At 37.8% G+C, this 20,336-nt stretch overlaps 1 protein-coding gene across 1 annotated transcript in view; it reads left to right on the forward strand.

The window, feature by feature from the left end:
- The window catches only part of ZNF827 (zinc finger protein 827), a 115,763-nt gene that overhangs the window by 63,262 nt on the left and 32,165 nt on the right, over positions 1-20,336 (forward strand). The window contains exons 7-8 of the mRNA XM_042469675.1: positions 1,055-1,117; positions 5,644-5,747. Of these exons, the coding sequence (XP_042325609.1) occupies positions 1,055-1,117; positions 5,644-5,747 (167 nt within the window). The remainder of the gene's footprint in view (positions 1-1,054; positions 1,118-5,643; positions 5,748-20,336) is intronic.

The following is a 20,336-nucleotide window of genomic DNA, read 5'->3' on the forward strand; positions in this document are numbered from 1 at the left end:
ATTTAAATTGTAGTCCAACACACAGGGTGACAGATAGTGGAAAGCTGTTCTCAAATATGTATGGATAGATACTTAGCATTCATTTCTTTTACCATGTTATCCTGCTTTCCCAACTTTCATCAGTTCCTGTAGCACAAGGGCCAGGAATGTTTTTCAGATTTAATTACAATGAATTTCAGGGGTGGCTGCATTCCAGAGGTAGCCAGGTCCAAAGTAAAAAAAAGGTGGGATTAATCCATTGTTGTTGTTGTTTGTTGTTATTTGCCATCAGGTTAGCTTTGATCTGTGGTAACCCCATGAATGAGAGACCTCCATGAGCCCTGGTCACAAAAGCACTACTCAGGTCTAAGAGTTCAGGCTAGATTTGTTCTGGGATCCATATACTGGTAATTTTGTCAGTCCATGGTATCCATAGAGCCCAGCTCCAACACTTCATTTCCAAAGAGTTGGTTTTCTTCCTATCAGCTTTCTTCACAGTCCAGCTTTCACACCCATATTTAGAAACTAGAAATACTATGGCATGAATAATCCTGATTTTGATGATATTGTTATCTACCTCTTTTGTAGCTTCCTTTCCATATCTAGCTTTCTTCAGATTTCTTGTTTAAGGTCTTACTGTTGGTGACTAAGCCTTTGGAGAGGCATTTCAAACTTTAGAAGAATGAAAAATACAAAAGATAGAAAAGACAAAACTGGGGGGTCATGGGAAAGAGGATGTGACCGTCTAGGGAAATTGAAAGGGCCACATTTGTATCACAAAAGGGTTTGATTTTCCTCCAGGGCTATAACATATAAGAAAATATATGCTGTAGAAAATGTTTAAGAGGACATAGAGAAATCACCAATCAAAAATACACTTAAATACAACTGAAATAGGGAGCGCCAGAAAAATATTGATATATGCATCTATAATTTGAATGAGAGGCTAAAGAAACAATTTAGATAAGTTAATAAATCCATACAAATATAGTTTTGTCTTTCAAAAATGGCCAAAGCTAAAACTTCCAAAGTAGGGTGGTTTATTGGTCTTGACTTTCAAAAATACTTTTTTTCCTACAGAAAAAGTGAGCAAAGAGCACAATCACTGTAAAGATAATACCATTGCAGTTACAACCAGGTAAGATGTTATCTGTAGTAGTGCAAAGAAGAACATGAATGTAATGCACATATAAAATGATAATCTGTTATAGAAGCTTAGTATTGATGTATTTTGAATTATTTTTCAGATTTTGAAATCCATCTGTAAAATGAAAATGTGTGTGCTGTGTTATCTGGCCAAAGTGAAGCATTTTTAAGTTACATCAATTTAAAGATGAACCTTTAATGAGAATTAAAAGTGCTTAAGTTTGGCTGGATCATGCCCTCTACATTTATGTGATCAGTTGATAATATTTCAGCTTGACATTTGATTAAAAATTCAATCAATAGGTTCACTATGTTGGCCAGGCTCTGGAAATAAATCAACAGGACTGGCATTGGTACATTTGTGATGTACTTATAAATCTTAGGATTCTAATGGTACAACATGAAAAAAAAATTAGAATGTGCTTCTATAACACAGGATGATAGTGGTATGAAAATCTCATTTTCTTAGAGGCTGATGATTGTTGTTGTGTGCCTTTCCAACTTATGGCAACCCTAAGGTGACCCTATTATGGAGTTTACTTGGCAGGATTTGTTTAGAGAAGGTTTGTCATTGCCTTCTGAGGCTGAGGGCATATGATTTGCCCAAGGTCACGCAGTAGGTTTAATGGCCAAGCTGGGAATCAAACCCTGGTCTCCAGAGGCATGGTTTTTAAAATATATTTATTTATTTATATAGCATCATCCATGTAAATGGCACCTTACAACAAATAAAACAACAGTAGTTCAACACTCAAACCATCATGCCATGTTGGCTCTTTTAGCAAAATAATTATTCCATTGTTCTTGTGTGCCTTCAAATAGTTTCTAGGTTATGGCAAATCTTTTTTTTAATAAAGTTTTATTGATTTTTAAAATAAACAGTACACTCATTTGAGTCAATACAGGCATTCTTCTTCATCTAGGCAAACTCATGATTGAATATCTAAAAATATATTATAAAAATATCCCAAGTCTTCTTCTTTCTCTTTCTTATCTTCTTTCTCTTTATCATGAATATTTGTTTTCACTGTTTCTTCTTATCTTGCATTCTAATTTCTCTTATATCAGTCAAATGATTTGCCATTTCCTTTCTAAACTAATCTTTCTCTCTATTCTCTCACTCATTTCACATTCACTCCCACTTATAAATCGCTTCTACCACTTTTTAGATAAGTAAAGCAGAATACTCTCTTATATCTAGCTATCTCGTTTATAGCTATCTCCTTCACTATATTAACTAAACTATAATTTCCAAACGTTATATATACCCTACTATATCTTATACAAATGTAGTTTACATAGATAACCACTAAATCTTCCAATCCTTTGTTTTTCTGATCGAGATGGCAAATCTAAGATAATCGTGTCACATCATTTCTTTGGACGGAAAGAGTGTGACTTAGCCCAGGGGTCATCCTATGGGTTTCTATGGCTGAGTGGCGAATTGAATCCTGATCTCTGGAGTCATATTCCAATGCTCAAACCATTCTTATCCCCTTCAGTAATTACAAGTGCAGGAGGGACAGTTAATGGGACCACACTGCATGTGGAAGGAAGGTTGATTACTCTCGTCTCTTCAGCAGCAGTCTAAGCAAGAGCACCTTCCATCTCTCCTGATGTAGTCTAAGGGAAAAGTTTCTTAAATGCCTATGAAAACCATTTTTCCCTTCAAGCTGCTAGACAGGTACCTAGGGTGTTAGATGACAGCTAGGGGAATATAAGATAAGCTCCACCTCCCTGCATGATATGGTCCCAGTAACAATCATCCTCTAAATTTTCAAAGGGAGAAAAAAAGGGGGGCTGTAGTTTTATACTACAGATTAAGCTAATAAAGTTAAGATTTAAGTCAGTGTGGAATTCATGTGGTCTTTCAGTTGATGTTGAAATGCTTCTTCCAGCATTCCCCACCATTAGCTGTGTTGCCTAGGGCTTCTGGGAGTTGCAATCAACCAGCATCTGGAAGGCTGCATGTGTCTCACTCCTGCTTAAAATTCTGTCTTTCTCGTGTCACACATGTTCATTGTTGAGACTGGTAGTAATTCTGATGCCATGTGATAATTTCTCTGGCCACATGTCTCTCCCTGAAACCTTTTGTTCAGTGAAGATTATCCTAGAAGGAAAAAGCTAGGAAATATGAAAACATTGCCCTGGCTCTTAAGGATGTTGAGCAGAACAAGGCAAGATTACAGTTTCCCAGGGTATGCTAGGAAATCTAGGTGAAGCTTGGAAAAGCTACTTTTGGGCTATAGCTTCTGGAATCCCCTCATCTAGAGAATTCTGCATTTTAAATGAATAACTTTCCCAGGCTCTGAGTCTGACTTACTAAGCAGCTATTACAACATAAACACTTTGAGAGGTGTCCACTTGTAAGCATGCTCAGTGACAATGGTGAACTAGTGTTCTGAAAGCAGAAACGGAAAGAGTTTCTTCAGACTCACTTTATATTAGAAAACCTGAAGATCTTCCAGACCCTGGAAAACAAGAGGTACAGCACCACTTGTTTAATAACTTTACCTAGGTTATATTCAGACTGTTTGAAAAGTCTCAGATTTTGTTTCTGATTTTTCCAGTTTTATACTGGGTTAACATAATTCAGCCCAAGGAGCTGGTATAAAACGTCTCTGATTGTACCGAGAGCTGAGAGAAATATTCTGGGATAAACATGTATGGATCTCTAAAATAAAATCAGAAAAAAACAAGAACAAAATCTGGGACTTTTTGGTCTTTTTAATCAGTCTGGATGCACTCTAGACTCATGGCTACCAAATGGATGGTGCTGTAGGATTCCTTTTTGAATTCAAGACACTTTCCAATTTTACTAGCTCAGTTAATTCTGGTAGCAAACTAGTCTTTCTGCTACTTGCAGGCAGCCAGATGTCTAAGGAATGAACTCAACACACTCAGTTAGTGTCCAATAGCAGAAGTAACTTAAGATGTGCTGTGTTGTGGATGTGACATGCTCAGATCATTTTATCAAACTAGCTACATTATTTTACAAAATTATCGTGTTTGAATCTGAAATCAAGATGACATGTGGAGACAGAGATTGGAATCCTGTTGGTTAGTCCTAATTAGAGTCGACTCTTTCAATGAATTGTTGAATGGTAAGACAACACATAAGTAAATTACCGTACATTGATTCAATGAGTCTACTTTAGATAGGCTTAGCAACAGAATTCAGGCCATTGTGCTCCCTCAAAACTAGCATTCTGGGTGAAAATATATAGCTGTTGGGCCATTTATGTTCAGATTCTATTGTGAATTCATTCTCAAGTCTCATTCCCATTATTTTAGCTCATAATTCAAGGCACTGCTCATGTGCAACATATTACTCAAAATTTTCATCATGCATATGCCAAATTTTACTTGTCCTGCCTATGAGCAGAAGTTTCCCGTCCCTTGTTTTGGTCTAAGTAAAAATTAGCTCAAGAAATAAGCAGTGTAAAAAGGCATACAAACTGTTCAGTTAAGTTAGTAATGCTTTTGCTCCCAGACCTTCTTGTTACTACGTAAATTATTTCCTTGAGTAACAAACCAAATGTATTAGCTCAACCAAAGATGTGGGAAATAACTGTGACACAAACACTTAACTTCAAAAGGTTCCTCAGTGTTAAAATACATTTTACCTGAGAGATCAGCTTCTCACTACTGTAGACAATGGAGAACCTCTTTTTGTTTCACAATGTTTGGAAAAGTATCTTCATTCTCCATATAGAAAAATAGTTGAGCAGGATGTGTCTATCTTTATAGTGACATTTATGGTATCCTCCCCAACTGAAATGACTTGGCTTATGCATGGTGCTGGCATATATGTCTGAAGCCTGATCTCTCTTTGCAGTGTGGCACTCCATAAAATCTGATATACTGTGCCATGTCCTGAAATTTCTTTGCATAAGCATCACTGGACTTCGTGAATATTCATGTCTCCTTAAAATCTCTCTGGTAGAACTATTTTTCTAAACCTTAGCATAGACCATGAAAAGTGACATTTGTTCAAAACTGGAGGCTGGAAAAATGATGGTGTCTACGTAACAAATTACGATGTCATTGTTGTTATCTTTAAAAAAAATACATGGGCTGCAACCAGATTTAATCATACTTAGAGCAGTCCCACTGCAATCCATGTTAGTTAACAGCAGGTATATTTCTACACATTTCTAGTTAAGTTAATCACAACTAATTTAAGTTCCACATAGCTCTTTTCTAAATATGCCAAATCTTTTATTTCTTTCCAAATTGTTTTTGATAAGTCTTGAGTTTTTCCATTTTGTTATGTTTGAACATGAATAGATACCAACTAACAATTTACTAATGATGATTTTGAATCATTTTGCAGAAGACTGAAAATTTAATTTAAATCTTTAGTTATAAAGTATTTTAACTTTTTCTAGGCTGTACACCTCTGAGCAATGTATTTATAATCAGAAGCAGAAAATCTATTTAACTCTGCATTAGTATAATCGATAGCATAATTAGTGTTTTGTCTACTTACATTAAAAATGATTTCTTGTCCTTCAGCCCTTTTTTTTCTGAAGATACATTTAGACAATCACCGTTCACTTCCAATTCAAAAGATCTCCTGTCTAATGAGACTGCTGTTCCTGGAAATATGACAGTAACAGGTATGGAACATTATGCCTATAGTGACAAGATTAAAATGCTGTAATGCAACTCCTAGTCATGTTCTGATAACCTCATGAAGAAACGGCTCAGATGCTGAAATGAACTGAATAAAAGCCATGACTAATAAAACAAATCTAACTTAGCATAAATAATTCCTATTTAAAATCATATGTGATTGGATGCTTCAGTGAAGACAGATGATGATTACTGTTTTATGGGTTGCAGAAAGTAGCACTGCACATTAATGTAGTTGCAGATGTTGAAGAAACCAGTGAGCCTGGAAAAAAAATTGGTGGAATGGGATGTTGATTAGAAATTCCTCAGCACATAATGTCTGGTGTTCGTATATAACATTTACTTTATCCTGCTGACTTCAGTGGGATGCTTTTCTATCTGCAGTTGGAGCTGTGTCATGATAGGCTAAAGATTTCTGTTGTTGGCTTCACTCATATGTCATGGTCAACTGCAGTTAAGCACAATGTGTATGAGTAGCAAAAGGCTGCAATGAGTCTCAGACTTTTATGCTTTCTTTCTTCCTCCACACATTGAAAGGAGCTCAAAAGCTTTTTCTTTCAAGTTTGATTAATCACAATTTGCCATGTCATCTGGTGTGAACTTCTCATCTTTCCCTGACACAAAGAAAACAGTCATAACATCTCCAAGCTGTGTGCTAAACTGTGTTTTAGCATGCTGTGCTTATGGGGTCAACTGTGAAAGTTAAACTTCCAAGGCATCAGGAGAGTATTATATATATCACAGGCTATATAAGCATTTATACTGACTCTTATACTCAGGAAACACATGATATTGACAAAAGCATTTCATATTTTTAGCTTTCTAATCAAAAGTTCTAGTTTTGTAAATGGCCTTTTCAGTTTTAGAACATTCACCACAGAATGAACAAATATTTTGAAAAGCATCTACCAAAGTGAAACACAACTGGAATTGAACAGCCTTCCTTTAAGACTGGGATAATGTAGGTTTCCATGTCCAAGTGGGGATTCTGGTCTCCAGACATGTAGTCTAGCAGTGAAACCACAATACCATACCGGCTTTCTTATGATATGGGATAGTACATTAAATCCTTTGGACAAAGTGTTCTCCAGTCTCTCCTGGTGGCAGGCCATTGTAGCAGTAGACAGCTGGGATATATGATGGTGCTTAAAGGAGAAGTAAGTTCAGCTGCTCTTTCTGGAGACACCAAGTGCTCAGAGTAGAAGTGGCAAGCCAGGTATCTGCAGTCTCCATCATCTTCATACCCGCAGAATGTTTCTGAATCCCAAGGCCATATTGCCTAGTTGTGGGAAGGAAAGGAAATAGCTGAGGGACAAAGGCTTAGTTGAAGTGACTTGTTTTGGTGCTTTCCTATCAGTACTAGGCTGTAGCATTTGATTTTAAAAAAATCAACATAAAAAATGAAATGGTGGCTGTGGTAAGCCATATTGTGCCCTGGCATTGGTCACACATGGCCACCAGATCTGCTCATGGGTGCAAGACTGTCCTCCATCTCCATTTTTCTTCTCTTTTCTTTTTGTATTTTGACTAGTATTAATGGAGTATGTTTGCTAAAACTGTTTTTAATCGACATTTCTTTCAAAAGTGGAAGGTGAATGCATGATATGCAAGCCTCTGAAAATACACTAATAATATTGTCCAAGGAAGATCAAATAACAATGATGAGACAAGATCAAGAGTGATACTAACAGAACTGCAAGATGTCCTGCTTTTATCTGTTTTAAGATAGGTCATAGCAATTTTAAAAAAAGTAAATGAGAGTAAGAATCTGCCCCTTGGGCTGATGAAATGGAAAGACAAGACATATGAGAGAAAAACCATTAAAATGAAAAAGAATCAGAGGGCTTGCGAGTGTATGTGCGTATATGTGTACAGTTGCCTCTACCCATAGCCTCCAAATTTAATTTATTGTTGTTGTTGTTATTATTATTATTATTATTCCACTTTTCCCAAAAAATTGGGATACAAATTAAAAACAATACAATTAGAAACACACAAAAGTTTGTTTTTAATTTAAAACCCCGATTCTCAGCTTTTAAAAAATAAAGTAGACCTCTCTAACTCTTGTAGAATTGATGATATCCAGCCACTCTTCTGTCTATTTCTTTTGTAAGAAACCAGTCTGCTGCTGTCTTTCAGACTTCCTAGCCAACAAATGAAATTGTAACAGTGACTGACACATGGAAAAGAAATTAAGAAACTCAGTGTAGTTTTGTTGTCATTCATTTTCTTCGAGTGGAAAGATTGACTGTAACACTGTTCTGCATTAATGCTATCAGATTCTCAGAATTTTCTGCTACTGTGTGTAGTAGAATGCTAAATGTCATGGAACAAGACACTAAGTTAGTGTAGGTGTTTCATAGCAATACATAATGGGGATGTAAACTATATACATATACTACTGTGCATCTTTGTGCTGACATATCCCCGCCCCCCAAAAATTCTGTAGACTCTACTGAAGGAGGGAAGTCAATTTGATAATCCTAGAATAAAGATGTGAGTTGTAAAGGAGAATTTATATGCAGGCTGAGTTTGTGTACAGCTAGATGATTACAGTGAACCCTCTACATTTGCGGCTTTGGTTTTGTTTTGTTTTGGAGTTGGGTTTTTTGTTTTTTTGTAGATTTGATTATTCACTGATTTGGGTAATATGTTCTCTCTAGGAATCTTTTGGTCCTACAGCATGACTCTGCCAGAGGTTGAGCATAGAATTGCAATGGAGGATCCAGTGATTCCCAGATAAAACACTTTTCTAACCATTTGTAGATCCTCCAGCATGATCTAGTAGATCTTGACCGTAGAGTTGCCCCGGAAGACCTAGAGTTCCTTAGATAGGTGTTCTATCAGGTAAAAAATAATAGTGTTTTTATTCATTTGTGGTTTTCCACTTTCATGGGTATTGTGCACCCCTAATTCCAGCTAATGTAGAGGGCCCACTATACATCATTTCTGTTGTGTCTGACTTGAATTAGAGGACTGAAACTGAAACAAGAGTCCTTGTTCCTTTGGTTGGTACCAGAATTGACTACAATATCTAGAATCCCCCAGTGAGCAATACCTCTAGGAAACCAGTGTGTTGTGACCCACTTTACCGAGTTGTCTAGGGTATTCTGGGTGTTGTAGTACAAAAAAGATTTTTTCCACAATCTGGATTATGCTTCCCTTTAGTTTAGCAGCCTCAGAACAACTGTCATCTGGGCCCTTTCACATTATGCAATCATACCACTATAATTCTAGTTTATCTGCCATGTTCCATACTATGGGATCCTGGGGTTTGCAGTTCAGTGAGGGGTATTTAGAATTATCTGCCAAAGAGCTATAGTGCCTCACCAAACTACAAACCCCAGGATTTTACAGGATGTGGCCATGACAGTTAAAGTGGAATCACAGTGCAATAATTGTATCATGTGAAAGAGTTTGAGGTGAGGGAAGCTACCATATATACTCGACTATAAGTCAACCTCATGTATAAGTCGAGGGCAAGTTTTGGAGCCAAAATTATGGAATTTGCTATGACCCGTGGATAAGTCGAGGGTAAAATTTAGAGGCATATAGCAAATGATCTAAAGGATGAAGCAAAGCAAAACAATGTCAAAGAACTTATAAAATTCCAGCAGACATAACTCTTTGTGCTTACTCTTAAGGTTGGATGGATGAGAGAGTAGAAGAGTCAGTGCTTCACACATTATGCTCTTGCTTTTCATTGGGAGAGGGTTCCTTCTTTTAAATAAGAGTTAAGATACAGTACTTACATTGACCTGTGGATAAGTCGAGTCAGTTTTTTGGGGTCAATTTTTTGACCTAAATTTCTAGACTTATACATGAGTATATACAGTACTCATTGTTTGCTGAATGAAGGGAGAGGCAGTGTGGTCTACCCTTTACTGTGATGCTGGGCAAAAAGTAGAAATCCACAGTGGCCTTTATTTCCCTTCCTTATGTTTTTGCAGAAAAATTAGAACTTCTGCTTTGCAGGCCCAAGATACTGGATGCCGTTTTGATGCTTAATTTTGAGAGAGTGAATAGCACAGGTGATCTCATCCCAGTGATAAATCTACTAACTGACAGCACTTCCACCAGCTGGTGCTTAGTTTGAAAAGAGAAGTAAGTAAACTGCACGCAAACAGAGGCAGACATACCCTTTCCCTCTCCCTGAGACATTATCTTGAGTGCAGCATAGAGGAAGCTGTCAGTGCCAATAGACATATAATGCCTAACATCCTGTGAGTGATGGCATACGTGTGTCCTTACTCTTAAGACAGCTGCTGATCTGTGTAGCTGAGAGTCATGCCAGCATTTCCTGCTTGGGTTAGCTGAGTGTGCGGATTGGCTAAGAATAGTAGGATGGGGGGGGGGGGAAGCAGAAATAAGAATGGTAATATAGGGAAAGGAGTGGGTTCACCTTAGCAGGAACTAAACAATGAGATAGGTTGTGCAAGAATACAGTGCAAGTCCAACAATGTGTTGAAAACTTCTCAGAAATATTGAAGAGATCTCCTGGGGTCATAACTAGAACCTAGATGGGTTTAGTCTTCACTTTACAATATTTTAGTCCTCATTGTGGCAGAGAAAAACTTTGAATATGAATTTGTCATGTGTCTTTGTCTCAACGTCATTTTCTGAACACCAGTGCATTATGAAGTTTCCCCATCCTTCTGTAACATTTTGTCTCCTGTCCTTTTTGTGACTTCTACTTATCTATATCCCTGTGTACATATATCTTTGATTGAAGGCATGGTCTTGTCACTTTCTAGCTGTGTCTGTATCTGTCATCTGAGTATGATCTAAATACAGTGCAACACTAGCTGAAGAAAACAATGTGGTAGCAGAATTGCATTTTTTTTTCAACTGCACACTTCTACCTGTGCTCCTTAAGCATGCCATGATATAGGCAACTGTATCTGCAAGCTGCTATGCAAGTAATTGTGCAACCAGGTCCACAACTGGGTATGCAGTTAGTTCTACAGCTGGAGGTTTATAATGCATCCAGTTATGCAACTTGTTGCACAACTGTAAACTGTTGCACACACCTCTTGTGCATAGTGTATGTCTAGTCTGTAAGCATATCATCCTACTGTTGACAAAATGGCTCTCTCACTTTCTATTGTGGCCTTCTATGGGAATCCTGCTAAGGTCTTACATTTACAAAGCGGAGGTCTCTAGACACAAAATTTTTCACATTTTAAAAAAAATAGTAAAATGTGAAAAGTAGACGTGGGGCTACTTAAGGATTGCAAGAAGTGCTTTGTTTTTTCACTAGAACTCTGAGATTTACCCATCCAAGCCTTGTGCAAAAGATGTACATTCAGCTTTTTAAAAATTCTTAAACCCAGGAATTCATTTTGAGTACCAGAACTGACACTCATAGTCCTGTCACACAAAAATCTACTCCTGTTTACCCTTCATTGTCTTCATTTCTGCAATCCAATTTAGCAGAGGCAGAGAAGAAGCATTTTATTGCTGCTGTTGTTAAAGCAATTGGGAGACACAAATCCTTCATATGAAAATAAAAAATCTAGAACCCTGGATAACTATTGCCTATGTAATGATCTCTGGGCCAGCCACCAAACACAGACATCCTGGTTTGGCTCTCTGCCACACCAGATCCCTGATTTCCCTGGTCTTCTAGGTCACTCTTCTCCACTCCTGCTGAGCTAAGGGAACCTCCTGAGACCATTTATACAGTTTCCACCACCTAGTGAATTATGATGATCTTTTCCCTCCACAACACACTAGGACTTTGTAAAGGGATGTGTAGTTTCTACCCTTGCTAACTTAAACAAGCAACAACGGAGCTAAAGTCATGTGTAAAAGGAGTTTAGGAAGTAGCAGGTACTTTTAAAGGAAAGCTTTATTTCTAACTAAGGAATTATAGAGCAAGGGTATCATTTACATGTAGGGCCTCCCTGTCTTACAGGCAGAGAAATGTAGTTACAGAAAATACAGCTATTTCATCCAAGCTAGGAAATAAACATAAAAACTAGTCAAAACTAGGTAACACACAATCCTAATCCTACTTATAAATTCAGATGGGTTTTATAGTCCTTGATTGATCTGGATAGCTGGGAGCTTCCTGACCCAGCTCCAGCCAGCATCTGGGTCATCTCAGGCCATCACCTGAGGCAAACAAAGGAAAGACTCAGACACTCATGGTGGGAAAACCCTTTTTTAAAACCTCTGGTTGGAAACATCTGGACATTTCCTATCCTATCCAAGTGATTGTCCAGTTAGGCATTACTTGAGCTGTGATGTAATATCATTACCATGTGATGTCAGCTCTCAGTAGCATGCACCTTCCCTCAACCTTTAATCCTTTGTTGTCTGGGATAAGTCCTCAAATGATTGGGGGGGAGGGAACCTCCAGTCATTACATCCTAAGAAAAAATACTATTGGACGCAATAGACAAGTAGCTCCTAGTAGTCACAGCATGTGGGAATGGCAACTCATGACTTCAATGATGGTGAGGTGGTAAATCCACTACAAGTGTAACTCTGAACTTGAAAAGAGCTATCCAGAGTTCTGAACTCTATTCCCAGATTGGTTCAGCACTCCTTTAAAGTTCTCCAAAGCTCTCAAATTCTCTAAAATCCATAGCACATTCAACATACCACTGATGTGGGAGCCACCAACTGCCATGCTTACGTGAAGAAAAAACTGGAAACCGCTACAAAGCAACCTTTAATGAAATAATGTCAGAGAATAAGACAAAGCAAAGAATCAGAGTCAGGAGGTTTTAATAGAAACAAAATAAAGAAGAAATGAAATGAAGAAAAAGTTAAAAGAATTACTTTGAAAAACAAAGGTCAGCAATAACATCACAACAGACCTGCGTCGGCAAGGAAACTCATGACATATGATTAAATTGTTAACAGTTGCCTGAAATGAATCTTTAGATTTGAAAGTCAGAAGGACGACTCTCACTTCCTAGTATGGATACTGCAACTCAAGCATATTGATAGTTTGTGCTGAGGTCTTGTATATTCAGCTGAAGGAGAAAAGAATCATATGTTAGTATTGATATACAGTGCCACTGCACAGGTGCTTGAGATTATTACTGGGTATATCAGCAACTGATGCAAAATATGGGTGGCATGATGTTAAGATGGATGGCGTTCTTCCATTCACACTACGTTATAGTTGCACTTAATGTAGTTAGTTTCTGTTAGCCCAGCTACAAAAGTAACTAATTACTCTGCAGGTAATTTTTAAACTATCTATAAAGAGGTTCGTACTCGTCATTCCTGTACTTATAGGCAGATATTAGTTACAAGGCTGCGGTAAACATTTGCAAAAAAAATAAAAAAAAGTCAGTGCTCATCCCCCTATGAATGTAGAACGTAGAACTTTATGCAGAATCATAGAGTCATAGTTCTGGAAAGGCCATCTAATCCAGCTTCCTACCATGAACGAATAAACAAAAGCACTCTGTTATTAAACTCTGTTTAAAGCCCTCCAAACAAGGAGAGTCCATCAGACTCTGAGACAATCTATTCCACTGTCGAACAGCTCTTACAATCAGGATGCTCTTCCTAATGTTTAGAATCTTTTTTCTTAGGAATCCCTTGGTTCATGTCCTAGTCTGTGGAGCAGAAGAAAACAAACATACTCCATCTTCTACATGACATGCCTTCAAATATTTAAAGATGGCCAGCATATCATCTCTCAGTCTTCTCCAAGCTAAAGATACTTAGTGTCCTAAACTGTTCATCGTAGGGATTGGTTTCCAGACTCTGTATCACCTTGAAAGTCATCCTCTGAACATATTCCTATTTGCTAATATCCTTCCTGAACAGTGGTGTCCAGAACTGGACATAATATTCTGGGTGAGGTCTAACCAAAGTAGAGTAGCAACCATTCATTTTAAACAGAGCTGTGTTAATAGAAAAATATGATTACTGCGAAACTGTGTCTCTGTCTGTGTCTATGAGTAGAACTATGTCTTAGGGAAATCCAAAATAAGATTTCTTTACCAGTAATCAGTATCTGGTTGTACTATTAATTTTTTTTAATTTATTGTACTTATATATTGCTTTTCTCCCAAAATGGGGTTCATGGTGGCAAGCGATAACAGCAACAACTAGAGATGAGATATTTGGTTATCATCCATAAAAATAAATAAATATCAGCACTACTGTAATTTGATGAATGTGCTTTTGAGATCTCCATGATTTTTAAACAGATTTTAGCTTTATACTGAAGTTGCAGTTTGCAGGGGAAGAAACAAATGAGCGACTTCTCAGTCCTTTTGTTGTTTTCCTTCCAGAAATCACATGCTTGCATCCTAGCTGTTATTATTCCTGCAATGGGAAATGTATTGGGCATCCATATCTTTTGGTCAGAGGCTGTAGAAGCAGCCTGGAGATCAGAAAATATTATAAGAGAAATGGATGTGTACTGCCTCAGCAACCTCAGTAGTTACATATGATAAGACCAAAAAACTATGCAGAAAGAATTATGCAACTGAGTCCAGCATGCACCTTTACCCTGAAAATGTGCAAACACAAGGGCACAACTAGATCTCACTTTGAAAGTCAAAAAATAAATATGGGGCTAAGGTTAAGCTTAGTATGCAATAACATGCATTTGGTATGCACCATTGTCTCAGTTTGGAAAGGACTCTGAGGTTCCAACTTACAAAGCTCTTCTACAGTACTACAAATGTTTTATCCCAGGTATCTCTCCCTGTCCCTACAGATTAGTCTTCACCATGGGAACGTAACATATTCTCTAGATAAGGTTATGTTGCCAGGTCATTTTCACAGCTAGAACAATAAATGGCTTCAATTTGAAACATGAGCCTGGTTTCCATGATGTCAGGCCTGGAATTTGTTTTTAGAAACTGATTATGATACCAGGATTCTGAGTTTACCCTCTCCATGCATTAACAGCATACAGTATTTTTTTTTGCCTGCACTTTACATGAAAAGGTTGGCTTGGGAGGAAAATGTCTCTTGGCCCCTGGGATTAGAGTTCAAGGCATGTCTTCCTGATGCGGTTGGTTTCCAGAATCTGTCTTTTTAGAGAGTAAGCATTAAACAATTCTTTTACAGTCCAGTCCTAACTATGTTTACTCATACACAAGTCCCAGTCAGTGCAGTGAGCCTGTCTCCTTAGTAAGTGGCTTCATTCAGATTTATTGTGAAGTGAACAAAACTAGGCAGTGATGTAGAGACAAAATAATTTAGAATTATTGCCAAGTTATGATGGTTTATTACAATCCTAAGATTCTGCTATATGAATAGATAGCTTCCAGCTACAACCTATATGAACATTTTATTTATTTAGCATATTTATGCATTGGTTCTCTCTTCAAGAAGCTCTTAAGGTGTTGTACAGATTCAATAACAGTCATAAAAATGTTTTTAAAAATACATCAAACTGACAGTGCAGAAATAGCCAAATAAAAGAATCCAGAATCCAACCCAGGTAGTGGATGATTGGATATGGGGTGCATACATTGTCTCAGGACAAAATTCTCCAATTTTTTTTTAACAAAATGAATGCATCTTAGAGCCCTGAACCATATGTGTTCTATTTTCCCCATGTTCAGTACCAATGTATGTTCTGTGTTTTCAAGGGAGGAAATGAGGCCTTTCATTTACACTGGATCCAAAAGCAATGGCACAAGATTCTAGGTCCTTTTAATTTTAATGTTTTTGCTTGGTTCAAACAGCTGTATAATGATGACAGTTAATTCCAGTCAACGACTAACAAATTGCTGCTCTTCTATAGTGATCTAGATTGCTCTCTTTAATGGTAGGGCCAACCCTGTCAAGCCTTACGTTTTGAGGAAATTTAAACAGCTCAGGTATTGGAAAGTTCAGATACACAGGCTGAGCACCCCAGAAGCAATGCTGGTGCCAGATCATCATTAGCCACTGTCTATTGATCCCACTGAAGTGGTGACAAGGACACTTTTGCCAGGGTACATTGCAACCTAACTCTGACTTAAGAAAGGCACACATTCAAAAATGTACATTGTATTCCTAGCCTGTGGGTGTACTGTCCAATGCCTGGATGGGCAGAGTGCATCTCATGGGCAGTATGTATTCCCTGTAGCCCACTTTTGCAGTGCCTTGAAGCCCCCCCCCCCCCACTAGTCTCCTTGATCCCAATTTCTTTTTAAATTTTTAGCATGGTTTTCAGGCAATTGTTGGCTGAGAATTGCACAGAAAATACCCCAAACACATGAAAACTTGCCCAGCTGCCTGCACAACCCTCCTGGAACCCCATTACCCCAAATAGCCCAGTAACTTCTGCTTACCATTCAGAGATGGATTACAAAGGAAAAGAAAAATATTTGGGCATGGTGTGGGAAGGCACAGCCTGTGTAAGCAGTGGGCAGGGGGGTGGAAATTGGCTCTTGCCCCCAGGCATTTGCTCATATCTGACCTAATAGCTGTCTCAGCAACATCAGTACTTGTTCATCTGTCAAACTGGACAGGAGCAGAGAAAATGGGTTTGTATGAAATAAAGTCCAACCAAAACTAGACTAAGGGCTCCTTCATACTTCATGTTATACATTCCTTTAACACATAATTACATTAGTATTGGGCTGCTCTAATTAAAAAAATATTCACCCAGATTATTCAGTCTGAACATTTAAATTCTGTTACTATAATATATTAGGAAGTGTAACCAATCCTGTCCACAGAACTGGGCAATAATTCATAAAACCAAACCAAACTAAAACCAAAATAAAGACCACAGATGATTTACATAACTTTAAAGCAGATGATGAAGACATTGAAATAGTTAAAGATTTCCTATATCTTGGCTCAATCATTAACCAAATGGAGACTGCAGTCAAGAAATCAGAAGAAGACTAGGATTTGGAAGAGCAGCTATGAAGGAATTATACAAGATCCCCAAGTGTAAAGATACATTATTCAATACCAAAGTCATGATTGTCTGTGCCATAGCATTTTCCATTTCTGTGTATGGTTGTGAAATCTGGACAATAAAGAAAGCTGATAGGAAGAGAAACCACTCCTCTTAAATGTTCTGGAGAAGAGTTCTATGGATATCATGGATTGTAAAAAACAAAAACAACAAATACAAAAAAACAACAACAGATGAGGTCTTAGAGCAAATCAAGCCTGAACTCTCATTATAGAAGCTATTATGACTAAATGGATACTGTTGTATTTTGGACATATTATGAGAACACATGACTCCTTCAAAAAGACAATAATGCTTGTTAAGGTACCAGGCAGTAGGAAATCAGTAGGAAAATTGTGGATAGATGCAATCAAGGAATTGAGTTTGCAAGACCTGACCATGGCTGTTGATAACAGGTTGACTTAGGAGTCTCTCATTTATAGAACCATCATAACTTGAAGTTGACTTGACAGCAGTTAACAACATCAAAGTGGAAAAAGGAGCATTTGTACTAAAGCATCCTTGGTAAGAGGTAGCTTAGTAGGGACAAAGAGTACTTTTAATAATAGCAGAAGAATCTTCAATGCCTTTGGCACTCACAGCTCCATTCATCTGGCTTTCTTAAGCCAAGTCAAACCTAAACAGTTATTTTGCCTTTTTTGGTTTTATTAGCTGGCACCACTGAGAATTCAGTCCTTTTCTATAGAAGAAATAAAAATGGGGATTTTCTGTAGCCAGTGGAAAGAACAGTGGGATTCTACAATTTCTTGCAATACCATATCCAGATACATTTCCAGGATCTCTCATTATAATTGTTGCTAAAAAGCAAATCATTACTTTTTTGTCCTATAAAAAGGAAAAATTGATGTATTCATAATGAACAAGTGTACTGTACAAAAAAATCATGTCCCAGGCTTCTTTTTCAAGAGTTATGGATGTTATAGTGCATGTTTTGTCTACATCTGTCAGCGAATTAAACATTTGCCTGTCTGTTGGCCTTCTTGGCCCTGTATCGTCTCGTAATCCCTTTTTAAAGTTCTCTGCTACCTTGCTGTCGCATCTTGTAACTCAAAACTGAAGTCCTGATAGCCAGATAAGCGATTTCTTTTGTTTCACCTTTCCTTTCACTTCAGCAATGTATCGAGATAATTTCAGCTTCTGCCAGGCTCCACTTTCTGTAATCTTTGTGAGTTCTGTTTTCTAGTGCAATGAAATAGACATTCTTTTCTAGTTTAGGGATTGCCGAACTAGCCTGAATACAGTAGACACTGGAAATTAAAGAATTCTGAACCCAGAAACTTGGTTTGTGTGCTAGAATTGAACAAAGTTTGCAATCTTTCAACACAGAAACCCATTCACAGTTACTCTCAAAACTATTTCAAGGTGGGGGGGGGGGGGACAGGATTATATGACAATGCCTTGGGGGGAAATAAACAATATCCCCCTCCATAAAAACTACAAATTCCAATTATCATTTGATGTTTATGATATGCCTGTTTAACAGTGAATTCATTAGAATGTCTTCATATGCACAGTGTTGTGCCTTGTGACATTATATAACCTGTTAAGATTTGTGGTCTTATGTTGTAATGTGTTACATTAGGTAGTAAATTCAGGTCAAATAGTCTGTGAAAATGGATCAATAGTAATTAATTGTTAGAACAAAACTTGTTAAAGTTTAGAAAGATGACATCAGAGAGGAGAAGATTCTGAGTGATGAAGAGTGAGACTATGAGAGTGGGTTGTATTTGCATTGAAACTGCTTGGTTTAATATTATTAAAAGAAATAAAATCATAAACATACTAAATTTCAGTCAGTAATATTATTTGTTTAACATTCCGTACCCACAAACTGTTTGCTTTACCAGAGCCTGTAAACTACCATAAAAAACAGACATGGAGCTGAATCCTGTTGTTACTTCCAACTACATTAAATCCACTGAATCAGTGACGTTTATTTGTATGTTAACTCAACTATTTAGCAATTAATTCAGTGGGTCTGTTGTAGCTTGGAGTAAGCAGTAGGATCCAGGCCATAATAAAATGTACAACCTTATACAGAATCTTGAGGATGGCAGCACAACTTTGGGAAGAATGTGCAGATTTTGAGGGGAAATTGCCACAAATGGTGGTTGGATATAAACATAATCACTACAAGGCTGATAATGCCACATGCCCCTGGTTAGAGGCCTTTAAAGGTATCCAGGAGATGTAGTTTTCATCCTGCTTCTGCTAAAGCAATCTTTTTGAGTTGCCTCATATCTATAATCCTTCAGAATTGTATACATTAAATTGTTTTTCTTTCCTTTGTTTTCCTTCCAAATGCTGTTAATAATTGTAAAGTGGCAAGAAGAAGCACACTTAGAGGTTTTGAGTCTAAGGTAGTCCTTGTATTTAAGGATAGTTTGGCAAGCTTTGGAAATTTGTGAGATAAATCAGTATATTCTGTGAAGTAATGACTAGTGAAGCGAGTTGTGCTGAGATGCAGTTTGCAAAGCTATCATTCCACAGATAATGTCATACATACCCACCCTCTGCCCAAACCTGCCAAAAGCCTTCAGATATAAACTACATTGGCTGTTGCTCTCTTTGTGAAGATTTCCTTAAGAGACTGAGCAGAGCTACACCTTTTGTAAAAAGACTATTCCATTTCAAGACCACAGTTTCCCAAGTGTTGAGTTGTGTGTGCATTTGAATGTGTGTGTATTGTACCATATATCCCACAAGTACAGAATTTTCAGTGATCAAAAGCAGGAAGGGGTTGTATGAATTGTGAATGGATTTTACTGGGATTAGGCATTTGTAAGAAAAGTGCACATCCCAATTGGCTTGATGTTGCCTTGCAAAGTTTACTTCCGGCTAATTTTTAAATGTATACAGTGAGAAATGTTAAGTCAAGGGAGCATGTTTGTGATTTGGCCAATCAAGAATAAACTCAGTTGAATGCCCACCAGGTAACTGCAGTAATATCTACTCTGTATTGTTTTTAATATGTTGGAGCATTCATTTTGGGCCCCAATCCAGGGCCTGTTTAGTTATGTATGAAACAATATATAGAACATGTTCCACAGTTGAATTGGGATTGAAAGGGGTATTTAAATTAATATATCAGTATTAAACTAAGAAAAACCATTACTCTTTTTTTCCCTTTCTCAAAAGCAAATTGTTATATTCATGTTTATTCCTTGACCTTTGTCAAGCTTCATGATGTTAAAATCTTAGATGCTTTCAAAAGAACAAAGATAGGGCAGGTGCTACGTTTTCCAGCTTGAGAACAGTACAGTGGATCCTCAGTATACACGAGGGATCTGTTTAGTATCCCCCCACAGATGCCAAAATCCATGGATGTTCAATGGTAGCGTGGTCATGCTTCCGCCCCATCACTGAAGACAATGACACTTTGGAGGAGCTGCTTCCTATTCCCCCCACCTCTTTCTCCTCCCTTCTCCTCCACCTCCCCAATGCCGTTTCCTCCTCTTCCTCTTGCCTTGTGCCTCGCCTTCCTCCTTCTCCCACCTTGTGCCTCACCTTCCTCCTCTTCCTCTTCCCCTGCCTTGTGTTGTGCCACGCCATGGCTTCCTAATCCCCCTCCTTCTCTTCTCCCAGCTTGCCTTCCTCCTCCTCCTCTTCCTCTTGTGCCATGCCATGCTGTGTCTTCCTCTTCCTCCTCCTCCTCTACCCCCCCCCTCCA

This window comes from Sceloporus undulatus, chromosome 5, assembly GCF_019175285.1.
Source record: "Sceloporus undulatus isolate JIND9_A2432 ecotype Alabama chromosome 5, SceUnd_v1.1, whole genome shotgun sequence".
In the NCBI taxonomy this organism is placed as follows: domain Eukaryota; kingdom Metazoa; phylum Chordata; class Lepidosauria; order Squamata; family Phrynosomatidae; genus Sceloporus; species Sceloporus undulatus.